Here is a 15,482-nt window from a genome sequence, read left to right on the forward strand (position 1 = left end):
TATAATTATATTATATCTATTATATAAAATTCTATAATGTAACTAATGTATACTGGACTAAAATACTAATATTATAACTAACTAAACCACTGATACAGCTTGGACCTACTGTACTATAATACTATAATAATAAGACTTTAATATTCTGTACTAAACCATACTATGCTCTACTGTGCTATAATACCATAACATAATTATTATATAATAAAATGTATATATAATGCTATAAATATACTTATTTAATATTTTGTACCTTACTGCACTATAATACTATGATATATATAACATATAAAAGTATACACTCCTGTACTATACCTTTTTGTATAATAGTACTGTGGTACCATACTGTATCATAGTGTACTGCAGTACCAAATGGTACTGTATTATTGTTTACTGTAGGAAAAAGTGACTTTTAAAAAAAAGGTACTTGTTCACAAACAAGCAAAGTTAACTTATACTACAGTGAGACTTATCATGAATCATCAAACAATATTAATGTAGTATAGTAGTACTGTGGTGCCTGTGTGTGGGTGGGTGGGGGGGGGGTGGTTGTCAGTTCATGCTCAGTGAGAACATCAATACATTGAATGTCCCACATTCCCATACAGGACACATGACATGAGTGTATGTGGTTGATGCTTGGAGATAGATCTTGTCAGTTAGTTAGTTTGTGTTTCTAGTTACTGGTTGTGGTAGGGAAGATTAGTTAGTATTTTATTAATCCCACACAGGAAATTTGCAAAGACCAGTTGTTCAAAGTAGTAGTTCTATACTGATTAGTCAATATTTTGGTATATTTGTCAGTCTTTAGTCAATGGTTGATACGTGAGTCTATTCAGGGTTTGCCATAGTAACGCTGGCAACCCACTGCTCACCTGCTGGTTAACTAAGATGATCTTTAACCAACCGGGTGTTCTGGACTGGTTTCTCGTCTCTCCCTGGAGGGAACTCTCAGCTTTCAGGGTAAGACCAGCCTAGTTCACCTCTCACTCCTCCAGCGCCACCACCCCCAGAGGTGTGAGTCCACCCCTACAGATACATCTAAGGTCATGTAGCTACGGAGTCCTATAGAATAAAGATCATTGGGAAAGTGGTTGGAAAAACCTTTTGTATTCTTTTGGTTTTGACCTAATTGTGTGTAATGTTATGATATATACAACAGTGTAGATTTAAACCAAGGTGTGGGGCTATGGCTATGTGGTCAGTGGAGCAAGTGGATCAAAACTTTGTGTGTGTGCCTTGATGTTATCCCACTGAACTCTGGGAAGTATTTGCTTAATTTGGATGAGATTTATGTCTGTCTGTCCAGCTCTCCTCATGGCTGTATTTGGCTCATTTTATATTTGTTTTTTGGTTTGTTCTATCACATCTACCCATCATTCTCCATCCTTCTCTCTCTCTCTCGCTCTCGCTCTCATTCTCTCTCGCTCTATCTATCTCGCTCTATCTATCGATCTATCGATCTATCGATCTATCTATCTATCTATCTATCTATCTATCTATCTATCTATCTATCTATCTATCTATCTATCTATCTATCTATCTATCTACAGTTAGTGGTGGTAAGTAGCATGTACAATGGTCAATTAATCAGAAGCTACGGCGGTGTGACACAATCCTCCATACATCAATGCTCATTTAACTCACAGTGGATGCCATGCAGAAACCAGGAAACAATACTGTACAGCTAAGTTAATAAATAATTTACTCTATGAGACAGCATGAAGTACAATAAAAAAAACACCTTTACCTGACATAGGGCGGAGCTATGGATACTAACTGACGCATCAACACAGCAGCCAGGTAAATTTGAAAAATCAGCAACCTGACATCAAAGATGCAGCATATCTTGGCATTATGTACAGTACAATGCTAATGTAATGACAATGCAAGGGTCATGTACATACCACAAAAACACACAATATCAATAATAAATGCAAAAAATCGAAACTAGCAAAGGTAAATATTGGCCTAAAATGAAATATAGAATATGAGGTGAATGTATGTTTGTCAATATTACAGTGTAACATCAAAAGCAAACTAAACAAAGCCTTTTTTTTGCAGCGTTTGCTGAGCTAGCTCCAAGCGCTGTATTAATTTGGTTACATGGGACGTGTGTACAAGCATGTCATCTGCCTAATGGAATATCTGGCAGGACCAGCCCTTCACCCCCAACCCCAGACAGTCACTCAGACAAGACAGAATACAGACCTCCCGTGACGTTGTGTTCTCTGATGTTGCTTTTGTAAATGTGAGCCATGAAATGCCTTTCAGATACACAAAGCATCACATGGCTATACCCATGTGATGCTCTGTAATCTGTACTGTTACCCTCAGGATGTACAGAACTCCAATAAACCATTCACACTCCACAGCTCTAATGATTCCTTATAAAGGCCATGGTTAGCTTGCTAGCAAGCTGTTACAGTAAAGGACTGATATAAAGTTGTTGTTTTGACAAGCACAAAACCAAGTCTCTGAGTATCAAATTCATGAGCGCATTGCTTTACACAGGCATCTCTGTCACACAGCCCAATCTTATAACACTTTACGCAGACATCTCTCATATTGTGCTAGTTTAAAACACTTTACACAGACATCTCTGTCATGTAGCGCTAGTTTAAAACGTCTTATTCAGACATCTGTCACGTGGCGCCAGCTTAAAAGACTTTACACAGACAACTCTCACGTCACGTAGTGCTGGCTTAAAACACCTGGCTGGCCATGATTATTTGTCCTTGGTTGTCGTTGGAACTATATGGTGGCTTCTGGACCGTTACCTACAGTGGGTGGGTAGTGGTGGAAATTATGACATTGAGTTATTTTTTGAATTTATTTTTACTCAATAATGTAATATCTGTGAATAATTATGAAGTTTTTGGACTGATCTTTTATTTTTAACACCAAATATGAGTACAATGTAGATTATAGATACTTTCTTTCTGATATATACACACATTTTCTTTTATAGAATGGCTTTGATAAATTTGACTGTTAAGTACTATATCCGCTTTGTCTATCGAGTTGTTGTCCGTATGTGTGCACGTATGCATGCGTGCGTGCGTGTGTGTGTGTGTGTTTGTGTGTGTGTTTGCGCGCACGTGTGTCCACGTGCCGGCCATCTTTCCTCACGGCCGTCCTGCCCCCTAATCCGTACAGCGGGGTTAACGACGAGCCACATTAATCTGGGATTGGGTCTGCGCTGGTCATCTCATGAAAACATAAATCTGTACTCTGCTGCAGCGGGATTACAGGGAGCGCTTCAATAAACCCTCTCCTCTCTACCGCCAACCACACCGCCGGCCACAGGACCAAACACAACACTTCATGGGACCACCGAAGGACAATGTCCTCACAGTCCAACGATGTGTCCATTGAACAGAGGACACAATGTTTGTGTTCTTCTTTAATTTGACCTGATAAACTGTTTGTGGTTGTTGGGTGTGTGTGTGTGTGTGTGTGTGTGTGTGTGTGTGTGTGTGTGTGTGTGTGTGTGTGTGTGTGTGTGTGTGTGTGTGTGTGTGTGTGTGTGTGTGTGTGTGTATCAGAAAAACCTTATTGTTTCTCAACAGTGTGGCTCGTGAACATAAAGAGGAGAAAAGTGCGCTGTGTTTCAGTGCAGATTAGGAATGGTTTGTTCTACACTGCTTGTGCTACACATTGTATGAATAAGACTTGTGACTATCAAGGTCTCACCACATAGTTTCACAGACTGCAGCCATGTGCTTGCAGCCATGTTCACAAAAGCCCCTGGACTAGGTCACATAAGCCCCTGCTCTTGTTTACATTAGCTGCTGTGCTAGCTTACATTAGCACCTGTGCTAGGTCACAAAAGCCCATTACCTAGTTCACAATAGCTGCTGTTCTATGTCACATTAGGTCCTCTGCTAGCTCACATTAGCCTCTGTGCTAGCAAGGTCACAAAAGGTCAGAAAAGTACTAGGTCAAATTAGCTGCTCTTAAGCGCAAACACTGATAGCTTGTTTTAAAGTCATGCTACCACGGCTGTGCATGTACTATCACATCATAGAGATGGATACTGTGTGTGTGTGTGTGTGTGTGTGTGTGTGTGTGTGTGTTTGTGTGTGTGTGTGTGTGTGTGTGTTTGTTTGAAGTTGAAACTCCAACTGAACCCCAGACATGCTCCAACTCTGTGATATTTTTCCGTGGCCCCCGCAACGGAACTTCCTGCCAGCTGACTGGCAGTTTTGCTTAGCTGATTGGTCGACAGGTTGAGGGGTCCGATTTCTTTAGTCATTAAGATTCTAGGGTTTAACGATGATGCACCACTGTGTGTGTGTGTGTGTGTGTGTGTGTGTGTGTGTGTGTGTGTGTGTGTGTGTGTGTGTGTGTGTGTGTGTGTGTGTGTGTGTGAGTGTATGTGAGTGTTTGTGTTGTGGTGTTTTGGGGGCTCTTGTGGAACATATGTGCTTCCTGGTCCTCACAAGGCACTTAATTACTTCCCGAAGGTTGGAGTGTGTGTGTGTGTGTGTGTGTTACTTCCCGCAGGTTGGAGTGTGTGTGTGTCTGTGTTGTGGGTAGTTTACATGTGTTCCTCTCCCTTGAAGAGATTTCTCTTTGAGGGCGGGGGGCCTCCAACACACACACACAGACACACACAAGCACTAGAACCCACATACACACACCAGACGTAAAACACAGATATAGCTGCCTTTGCTGCTTTCTGGAATTTATACTAACCCTGTTGGTCAAAACTTCCTAATAGAATGTGTGTGTGTGTGTGTGTGTGTGTGTGTGTGTGTGTGTGTGTGTGTGTGTGGTGTGTGTGTGTGTGTGTGTGTGTGTGTTGTGTTTTGGTGTGTTTGCGTTTGTGTTATTTTGTGTGCATGTGTGCGTGTGTATGCATGTGCGTTCCAGTGCGTGTGTGTATGTCTTTGCATGTCTGTTCCAGTGGGCGTGTGTGTGTATGTGGGAGGAGAAGTTATGGTCTGGTGGGTGGGCTGTGGGAGGGAAGACAGTCTCAGAGCGAAGCCCCCTTCTCCTCCTCCTTCTCCTCCTCTAACTTCTCCTCCTCCTCCATCGTGGGAAAGAGGAGGTCTCGACCGAACCACAGAACACACAAACTGAAGTCCACTGAGTTACCTCGTGTTGATACCCTGAGGAACCAGACCGCTAGTTGTAGCAGGAGGTCCTGGTAGGAGGAGGAGGAGGAGGAGGAGGAGGAGGAGGAGGAGGAGATGGGAAGTAGCTGAGGACTGGTTCTGGTGCAGGACAGATATGTATCGGTCGACCAGTGAGGAGTCAGATCTGGTGAGCTCCCCCCATGCTTGAACACACACACAGACACAGACACACAGACACATAGACAGGCAGACACACACACACACACACACACACACACACACACACACACACACACACACACACACACACACGTTTATATGTTTATACAGCATGAAAGACTTTTCTCTGTCTCACACACTAACTGTTGAGTTAAACTCTACAGTGTACATTCTTGGACTTTTTCTACTAAAATAACTCTCCCTCCCTGTCTTTCTCTCTAAGTCGCTCTCTTTTTGTCTTTTCATTGAAAAAACTAAGATGTGAAAGCAGATCTTTAGGGGGACGGGTGTAGTCTGGAGGTATGGGGCTCATTAGGGCATCAGCTCACTAGATCTACGACTTCCTATTATTGTACCTCGTCGTGTTTTCCGGAATGTTCTCAAGCTGTTGATCAGTAGCGGTTTGTTTTAGCATCTCGTCCGTGTCTTTACGACAACTCACACGCGACCCTTGCTCGCAGCAATGCCAAGTGCGAGGCTACTGAGCCGTCTGTGTTTAGGTTAATGAGTTTTACGCTGGTGTTTATGTCAAAGGGTTAGCCACTAGTTTTTAGATTAAATAGTGATCCATCAGTGGTTAGGTTAAAGAGTTTACTGCTAGTGTTTAGGTTAAAGAGTGAGCCACTAGCGTTTTGGTAAAAGAGTTAACCGCTAATGTTTAGTTTAAACGTGTGAGCCACTAGTCTTCAGGTTAAAGGTTAAGCCACTGGTGTTTAGTTTAAAGAGTTCAACGCTAGTGTTTAGGTTAAGGTGTTAGCCGCTAGTGTTTAGGTTAAAGAGTTAGCCTCTATTGAGTAAATGGCTGGACAAGGGGGACAATATCCAAATCCACATAATAACAAAAGTGGAACATTGACTTAACCATCTGCAACAGTTGTTATTCAGTAGCTTGAGTGCTAGGCGTTTTTGGATGTGGAGCTAGCATCCTAGCAGTGTTATGAATCATGAGAGTGACTGATTAGCATCAAGCTACACATTTTAGCAGCGACGGAGGTTTCAGGTATCTTAACATTTCCTTTTATGACCGTGTGTGTGTGTGTGTGTGTGTGTGTGTGTGTGTGTGTGTGTGTGTGTGTGCGTGCCAAGACTTTATGAATTCAGGCAGGCTCCCAGTTATGTTCCTATATCATGTCCTTTAGTGTTCCTGCACTATAGAAACTATAGTATAGTACTAACTTTAGTAGTATACTAAGTTTCCTATATTCAAAAGATAATCCTATATTTACTTTTTAGTCTTATATCATTTCCTGTAGTCACTATGTCCTATACTATTTCTTTCTCTTCTATATCATATCCTATTGTTACTGTCCTACATAATAGCCTATACTAACTCTGTCCTATATCACATCTTATAGTAACTCTGTACTTTATGATATCCTATAGTAACCCTGGCTTTATAAATTCGAATCAAATCAATTTTTAGAGCACATTCTAAGGCAGTACTAAGACACAGTGGCCACAAATTGAAATAATAAAAACATATCATACAAATTCATAGAAGTTAAGACAGGGCAACATGTTACACGCACACACACACACACACACACACACACACACACACACACACACACACACACACACACACACACACACACACACAACTCAAACAATCCTCACAAACGTTTTTCACCTGGATTTATAAGTGTTGGAGGTGCTGATCATGGGTCAACAACTGCAAAGGCCCCCCTCCCTCTAGAGTGCAGATTGAACAGGGGGCCCTGGTCAGGTGACCTGAGGGCCCTGGTGGTCCCAGGGGTGTAGAGGAGCTCTGATGGATAGGAGTGCGGGGGTGATGTGGTCTCTCTTCCTGGAGCCTGTCAAAGGCTTTTCTGCCTCAGCCTTATCATATCCTGTATCCTTCTATATCATACGATCCACAGTGTTCACCTAGAGTATTTATTGTATTATTAGTTGTTGAAGGACTGTATTTAGTAGTGGTAGTAGTAGTATTAATGCAAGAATCTGGGAATACTTGTCTAGGTACGGTGCTTGTATAACGTTTCTACTGCCACACTAGAGATGACCATAGCGCTTATTATCTCATCCCATAATAACCAGCATCAATCAGCCCCTTCCATCCTTCTGCTTAAAATGCAATTTCAACCGCCCAATACACAGACCCACTCATCTAAACGCACACACACGGGTGTGAAGGCTCTGCATATACATGTATGCAGAATATGCTTGTCCGGCGTTGTCTCTGTGCTGAAATCTGATTGGCTGCCATGCCTGACTGATGCGTGACGGGACACTTGGCAGAGGGCATGCTGGGTAAACACTTTTTCACTTGTCTTGTCACCTTGACGTTCATACAGCGAATCACCTTCCAGCTCCTGTATACACCCCCATACCCAACCACCACCCATTTACATTATCATTCCGCTCTCTGCTCTATGTATGCACGCACGCACACACACACACGCATGCACGCACGCACGCACGCACTAACTCTCTCGCTAGGTCTCTCAAACACACACACACACACACACACACACACACACACACACACACACACACACACACACACACACACACACACACACACACGCGCGCACACGCACCATCTCATCTCGTACACATACACTCCCTGACTGCTCTCTTTCTCTTACACAAATACTTTAGCATACTCAAACATGAATCCACCAAAAGAAGTTTTCAACAGAAAAATGCACTCTCTTGCTCTTTCACTCTCGCCCTCTCACTCACTCGCTAACTCGAGCGTCTCTCTTTTGTCATCTTCTTTTCCTTTTTCTGTCTCTCGCTCTCTCTCTCTCTCTCTCTTGCTCTCTCTCTCTCGCTCTTCAGAGGTTGTATCAGTCTCTGCAGACTTCCTGTCTGGGGAGGAAGTGAAGGCTGTGATCATGTTAAGTCCTGCGTGAGGCGTGTCATGGATGGCTGGTTCTCACCCTCTCCAATCACAGAGCTCTAAGTGAACCGGCTCTCCTCTGAGGTGATTGGTGTCGACAGCCGGTTACTCAGTCAGTCCAACCCTCAGTTGCTGAGGGTTTGAAGACACGCAGGGCCAACGTACTAGATTGTATTTCTGATGGCTGGGCTCTGCTTGTAAGAAAATGCGCCACACACACACTATAGAGCCCACTCAGAGAAAGAGAGAGAGGACAAAGAAGGAAAAAGAGAAAGATAGATTACTACGAAGAACTGATAGAAAAGGGTTGGCAGGTAAAAGAGCGAAGTGGAGCGAGAAGGTAAGATGGTAAACAAGGTATTCCATCAACGTGTGTGTGTGTGTGTGTGTGTGTGCGTGAAAGTGTAAAAGTGTGTGTGACCAGGAAAATAGATGGGGGATGTCAGTGGGTGATTTAGAAAGCACTTTAACTATCTCCTCCTTCACCCTCTCCTCCTGCTCCTCCTGCTCTTCGTATATCATACTGTCATAGTGCGGTGGCCCATCCCAGGTCCAGACCACGATACCAGTCCGGTCTGTTCTGATTTGCTCTCTCGTCATTCTGGTCGAGAGGTCTGCTGATTTCAGGCGCTAGCCTTACCTCTTGGTCGTGCTCATTAGCAGAGTAAGCAGATGGTAGGTCCTAACGTGAGGTGTCTGAGCTGGCCGCAGGCACCTCCCTGTCTCACCCTCATCGGCGGCGCCGTCCCTGTTGCCGCGGGGATAACCCTGACTCCATCAGGATTCTCTCTCTCTAGCCTCCAGGGGCGATCCGTCCTCGTCATCTGAGACACTTTCTGGAACCTCAGGAGAAGATTCCTTTGTAGACACTGAAGGATGTGTGTGGTACGTTTTCATACATGCATATGTTGTGAATGACATGTTGAAACTGAGCGGGACGCAAACACCAGCCATCAGAAAGAGAATCCACTGTCAGGGTCCTGTGTGTCCTCCAACCCTCAGAAACATGTAACCAGTAACCCGCTGTCTTCACCCTACCCGCTACAGAACAGAGCCGGTGTACTTAGAGCTCTGTGATCGGAGAGGGTGAGAACCAGCCAGCCATGACACGCCTCACGCAGGACTTAACATGATCACAGCCTTCACTTCCTCCCCAGACAGGAAGTCTGCAGAGACTGATAGAAGAGAGAGAAGGCAGAGAGGACAAGAAAATAACAACAGAGAGGCACTTGACTAGAAAGTTTAAGAGCAACCAAGAGAGAGAGAATTCCAGAACACAGACTATAGGTCTGTGTTCTGGAACTTCAGGAGGATGTTCTAGAAGCTGTCAGTCTGTGTTCTGGAACCTCAGGAGGGTGTTCTAGAAGCTGTAAGTCTGTGTTCTGGAACCTCAGGAGGGTGTTCTAGGAACTGTTGTCTGTGTTCTGGAACCTCAGGATTATATGTTCTGGAATCTGTAGGTCTGTGTTCTGGAACCTCAGGAGGATGTTCTCGAAGCTGTAGGTCTGTGTTCTGGAACCTCAGGATGTTCTAGAAGCTGTATGTCTGTATTTAAGAACCTCAGGAGGATGTTCTAGAAGCTGTCAGTCTGTGTTCTGGAACCTCAGGAGGATGTTCTAGAAGCTGTAGGTCGGTGTTCTGGAACCTCAGGAGGGCGTTCTAGGAACTGTTGTCTGTATTTAAGAACCTCAGGAGTATGTTCTAGAAGCTGTAGGTCTGTGTTTAAGAACCTCAGGAGGATGTTTTAGAAGCTGAAGGTCTGTTTTGTTGCATTTTTCATTTGGTTTGTTAGTGTTCATGGAGCACTTTTTCAAGCGAACCAAACAATGTAAACACATGTCATGCTGTTGAGCGGGGGTTCTCGTCTATTGGACAGAAAATACGTGGGAAACTCACGTTTCTTTGGTATATTTTTACTTTGCTTTTGTGTTCGTAGTGGTTAAAAAGAATACAAGAAAGCAGACAGTATGAACGCCTATGTAATGTCGCTGTCCAAAGGTCTGACAAGAATCAATGCAATGAGGACTGGACACAAAAGTATGCTTTCATCTTTTCCAGTTTCTCCAATGCCAAGCCTGTGCGTAGAAAATGTACCGAAGCGGTTACTATGTGCAAAGAATACCATATTAGGGGGGATTATAAGTCAAAACATGGCATGTTATTGATAGCTCCTCCCCTCCTGACAGTGTTGCATCCTTAACACTGATGCATTGATTGGCTGTTCTGTACAGCATCAGTCATCCACCCTCATAAGGGCCTAGATTAAAATAGAACTCAAGCGATGTTCAACTGGGGGTCAATTCTTTATTTTAACATTATATTGGGGACTGTCAGAGTGGGCCCAAGACTGTTCAATGTAATTAATAAATATATAAACAAGAATATTTTCAATTATAGAACAATCTGGAATCTCAGGAGAATGTCCTAGAAGCTGTAGGTCTGTGACATTCAGAATGTTAATGCATTAGTTTAGTTTCCCTCTTCCTCCCTTATTTGCATATTGTACCAGATCGTTTTTTTTTATGTGATACTCTTTTGCCCATCTGCTTCAGTGCGGCTGCAGATTAAACCAACAAAAGTCAAACAAAGTCAAGCCTTTATCAAAGACATGTTTTAGTGCGGGAAGGTCTTGAAGACTTATTTCTTTGCATATTTGGTCATATACTTTGTGGATGTGTGTGTTGAGATGTTAGTCCAGAGATGTCATGTTACCACAGACCACAATGTTTAGTTTAAGCTTGTCATTCGATCATCCAAAGTCAATGCCATTTCTGTCCATTTCTGCCGATAATCGTGTTTTCCTTTGAGCTACCGTTAAGTTAACGCTTTCACGGGAACGACCGCACGCCCCAAAACCCATTCAATGTGACCCTTTGACCCTTTTACCCCATGACGTTTATGCAGAGCTGGTGGGTGTGGTACGCGTGGTGGGGCTGGTTTTGGTGGGTGTAGGACATGAAGTGGTAGGTAGAGGTGGTGGAGGAGGTGCTGGTAGTTGATGATGCATTGGGCGGAGGAGATGAAGTGGCGTAGGTGGAGGAGAGGTGGTGTTGGTGGCATGGGCGGAGGAGAAGAGGTGTTAAGGGCGAAGGAGATGCTGGTGGTGTGGGCGGGGAAGAGGAGATGGTCCCTGGCTGCTCGGCTAAGACCGGAAGGTTTTAATTAAACCTCAGAAATGAGCCTCCATGGAACACATCACAGCAGGATCCATCTCGCTCTCGCTCTCTCTTTCTCTGTCAGCCTTCTGTCTCTCTCTCTCTTCTCCATCCTCACTCTCGCTCTCTCTCTCTCTCTTTCTCTGTCTTACTCTCTCTCTCTGTCTTACTTTCTTACTATCTCTCTGTCTCAATGCCTCTTTCTCTCTCTTTCTGTCTCTGTTGCTCTCTTCCTCTATCGCTCTGTCTCTCACTGTATCATTCTCATTCTCTCTCTCCCCCTCTGTCTCACTGCTTCTCTCTCTCACTCTCGCTGTCTTTCTCTCTCCATCTCTTTCCATCTTCCTCTGTCTTCCTTCCTCTCCCACTCTCTCCATCAGCTGTTTTCATTCTATCTCCCTCTGCATCGATATCTGTTCTCCCTCTTTGTATCCCGCTCTCTCACTCCCCCTCCCTCTTTAATGACAAGAAGTTCTATTTTAATTCTCTCTCATCTCTCACACTCTCATTCTCTCTGTATTTATTTTGTGTGTGTGTGTGTGTGTGTGTGTGTGGGTGCAAAGCATTGATCAAACGCACAGAAAATGATGACAGAAATAACAAGGGTAAGGGGAGGACAGAGTGAAGCAGAGGAGAGATGGAGAGAGAGAACCTCAGAGGCAGCATGGGGGGACGAACAAGAACAGGCTGACATGGGGAGAGAGAGACGGTGCAGAGAGTGAATGATGGGGGGGCGGGGGAAGGTAGGGAGAGAGAAAAGGGAGGGAAAGTGAAAGTGTAGAGGGTGAATGAGAAGAGGGAGGGAAAAGCGGAGGTTTTTTTTACACAGGGAGAGAGCCAGTAGCAGAGCGAGTGACAGAGAGAGGGAGAGAGATAAGAGAGAGAGAAAGAGAGAGAGAGAGGGAGAGGTGGAGGGAGGGAGGGAGGGAGGGGGAGAGAGACAAGAAGCAGAGACAGAGCAAATTAGAGGGAGAGAGTGACAGAGAGAGAGTGAGGAAGAAAGAGGGAGAGCACTCATGTCGCAGCATCAGTACCACACAGCTGAGACTCACAGCATCCCTTTCCTCGGTAGCATCAGACAGTTAGTCTCATAGACCTCCAGACCTCCAGTCCTGCAGAAATCCAGTCCCACAGACCTTGAGATCTCCAGTCATTCACACCTCCAGCCCAGCATGGCAGCCCAGCGAGGGGGTGGCGGCGGCGGCGTGCGGGAGGAGGGGGCCATGCACATCTGAGGCGGAGGCAGCAGCTGGAGTCGCGCTCGGCACTCGGAGCCACGTGAGGCTGCGGCCGCGGACGGGCTACCGCGGCGGCTGGGACTATGCGCCAGGCGGAGAGCGCCTGTGGACACCGGGCCGTCTCGCAGAGCAGCGCAGCAGAGAGAGGAGCAGCAGCAGGAGGAGGAGGAGGAGGAGGAGGAGGAGGCAGAGGGGGAGGCAGGGGAGAAGTGTGTAGCAGCGTGGCTGCCCCTAGCCACCGTACCGGAGCGTTACCCTGGAGATGAAAGCACGGCAGTGAGCGCCGCCGCGTGTGGACATAGCGTCGGCGCTGGAGTTCGCGGGGCTGTGGGTCGCTGCCGCGGTCGGGAGGGACACAGCGTGATACGGCGTCACCGTAGCAACAGGGACATTGCAGTTGAGAAAGAGGGGGGGGTTGAGACATAGAGGGGGAACAGAGGGGGGGGGGGGGGGGTGACGGGCGTGGCGCAGGTGTTTTTGGGTGTGGCTAATGAAGGCTACCTGGGTCAGACTGTTCAAACGAGCCAAGGGAGGACAGAACAAGACCTTGGACGCCTGCGTAAGAACGTGTGTGTGTGTGTGTGTGTGTGTGTGTGTGTGTGTGTGTGTGTGTGTGTGTGTGTGTGTGTGTGTGTGTGTGTGTGTGTGTCTGTGTGTGTGTGTGTGTGTGTGTGTGTGTGTGTGTGTGTGTGTGAGAGGGGGGTATTGAGTTGGGTACTGGGGAGTTAAGAATCAATGTGTTTGGGTTCATGAGTGTGTGTGTGTGTGTGTGTGTGTGTGTGTGTGTGTGAGGTGAGTATGCAGGTGTGCTGCAATGTTTAACTCATGCGTCTGGCTTGAAGAGAGCATCACAAGCATGCATAGTTAATGAGCTGGCATTGAGCTATTTATAGGCTCTGGTGCAGGTGACACACCACAACACAGAGAGACAGATTTATATTGATGCTCTCTGAGTGTATATATATTTTATGCTCTTTATAGCAGTGGGTTTATATTTAGAGAAGTTGGTTATTTAAAGGCAGTTCACCGTTGCTTAAAAGGAGAGACACAAATAGATGTAACTATAAATATAATATTTTGTATTCCTGAAAACAACACACACTAGGCTTGTCTCTGGTATCTAAGCCAGGCTGCTTGTGGTGAAGTGGGGGAAACAGGGGAAGGTAGAGTCATTCTCGTCGAGAGAGAGAGAGAGAGAGAGAGAGAGAGAGAGAGGGAGGGAGGGAGAGGGTGAGGGAGCGAGGTGGAGGGGGGGGAGGGACAGAGAGGCTATTTTTAACTCAACCACACTAAGTGTGATGGTGCAGAGAGGTGAATGAAAGAGTGTTGTAGGGGGAGGAGGAGCTACCTCATTAGCTCCCCTCCTCTTCTTTCCTTTCCTCTTCTTCTTCCCTCCCCTTCTCTTCTCTCCTCCTCCTTTCCCTCCTCCTTCTCTCCTGATCCTGCTCCCCATTTTCTCCTCTCCTTCTCCTCTCTAATCCTCCCCCTCTCACCCTCCTCTCCATCTCTGGTTAAACTCTGTTTGAATGTGTTTGGCATCTCAGAATGAAGAGTGTAGACCCTGTTTGTTGGATACAGTGTGTGGACTCTGTGTGTTTAAAACAGTGTGTAGACCATGTTTGTTTAAAACAGTGTGTAGACCCTATGTGTTGAATACAGAGTGTAGAGCCCGTGTTGAATACAACGTGTATTATACCCGTGGGGAAATAGGGTCTATTGATTTTTGCTGATGACTACTGAAGCACTGAACATAATTAACCTTCAACACGTAGTGGGCTCAGGAATGCAGCAGTGTTGAATTACTAGTATTGCCCAGTTTGTTTTGTCATAGTATTCCAGGATTTGGTTGGCTGTATATCAACATACAGGGATGTGTGTGTGTGTGTGTGTGTGTGTGTGTGTGTGTGTGTGTGTGTGTGTGTGTGTGTGTTTCTTTGTGTCTGTGTCTCTGTGTGCCTGCTTGAAGAATTATTACTACTGCATCATGACGGTATGACACCACTGAAATACAATTATAGACAAAGATAATATTAGCTCCCAGCCTAGGTGTGTGTGTGTGTGTGTGTGTGTGTGTGTGTGTGTGTGTGTGTGTGTGTGCGTGTGCGTGCGTGTCTGTGTTTGTGAATGCGTGTGTGTGCACAACACCATGCCTTGGAGCAGTCCCTGGTAAGTCTCTAGACATCCAAAGACAGCTCCTTGCTTTAAACATTTCATGTCCACAATAGTCTTAACAGCTGTGGTGTTTGCCTCCCAGCTGAAAGGCTCTGGATGGCATTCGAACCGTGAAAGCTACAGATGAACTTCTGATGTACGCATCGTTCCTATTTTCCCCTACGATTCGTCCTCTGACATCCACAACAGTCCCTGGTCCCTGAATGCTGACATCAGGGTCCGGTCTAACAGCAGACCAGTGTCCACCAGCGTCGGCTGTAATTAGCACCAGGTCTAGCTGTGTTTTGAGTCCAGGTCTAACCTGGCCCTTGTGTGGGTGTGTGTGTATGTTGCAGGGTTCGGCCGACTCCTACACAAGCCGTCCATCTGACTCTGATGTGTCCCTGGAGGAGGACAAGGAGGCGCAGCGCAGAGAGGCAGAGAGACAGGCCCAGACCCAGCTGGACAAGGCAAAGGTACTGCTGCTACTGCTTTCTACGGTTCCACTCTCTCTCTGCCTCTCTCCCTCTTTCTCTCTCTCTCTTTTTATTCTCTCCCTATTCTCTCGCTCTTTCTATTCTCTCTCTCTCTCTCTCTCTTGTTTCTCTCTCTTGTTTCTCTCTCTATTGTTTCTCTCTCTTTCTATTCTCGCTCTCTCTCTCTCTCTCTCTTCTAGGGAGAGATGGCCGCTCTTGTACTCTTCTTGGTGATTCTGTTGGCTCTGGTTCTGGTCACAGCTCTGGTTCTTCTTTCTTTTGATACCAAACCA

At 45.6% G+C, this 15,482-nt stretch overlaps 1 protein-coding gene across 2 annotated transcripts in view; it reads left to right on the forward strand.

Moving 5' to 3' along the window:
- cacnb2a (calcium channel, voltage-dependent, beta 2a) overlaps positions 1-15,482 on the forward strand; it is a 54,767-nt gene that overhangs the window by 19,810 nt on the left and 19,475 nt on the right. Inside the window, exons 1-2 of one of the 2 annotated variants that reach the window (XM_079754855.1) lie at positions 5,221-5,271; positions 15,070-15,189. In XM_079754855.1, coding sequence (XP_079610981.1) covers positions 5,239-5,271; positions 15,070-15,189 — 153 coding nt within the window. In that variant the 5' untranslated portion in view covers positions 5,221-5,238. Of the gene's footprint in view, positions 1-5,220; positions 5,272-15,069; positions 15,190-15,482 lie in introns of those variants that run through there. The other variant, XM_079754854.1, reaches the window with a different exon arrangement.

The sequence above is a fragment of the Pollachius pollachius genome, assembly GCF_949987615.1.
Source record: "Pollachius pollachius genome assembly, chromosome: 17".
NCBI lineage: Eukaryota > Metazoa > Chordata > Actinopteri > Gadiformes > Gadidae > Pollachius > Pollachius pollachius.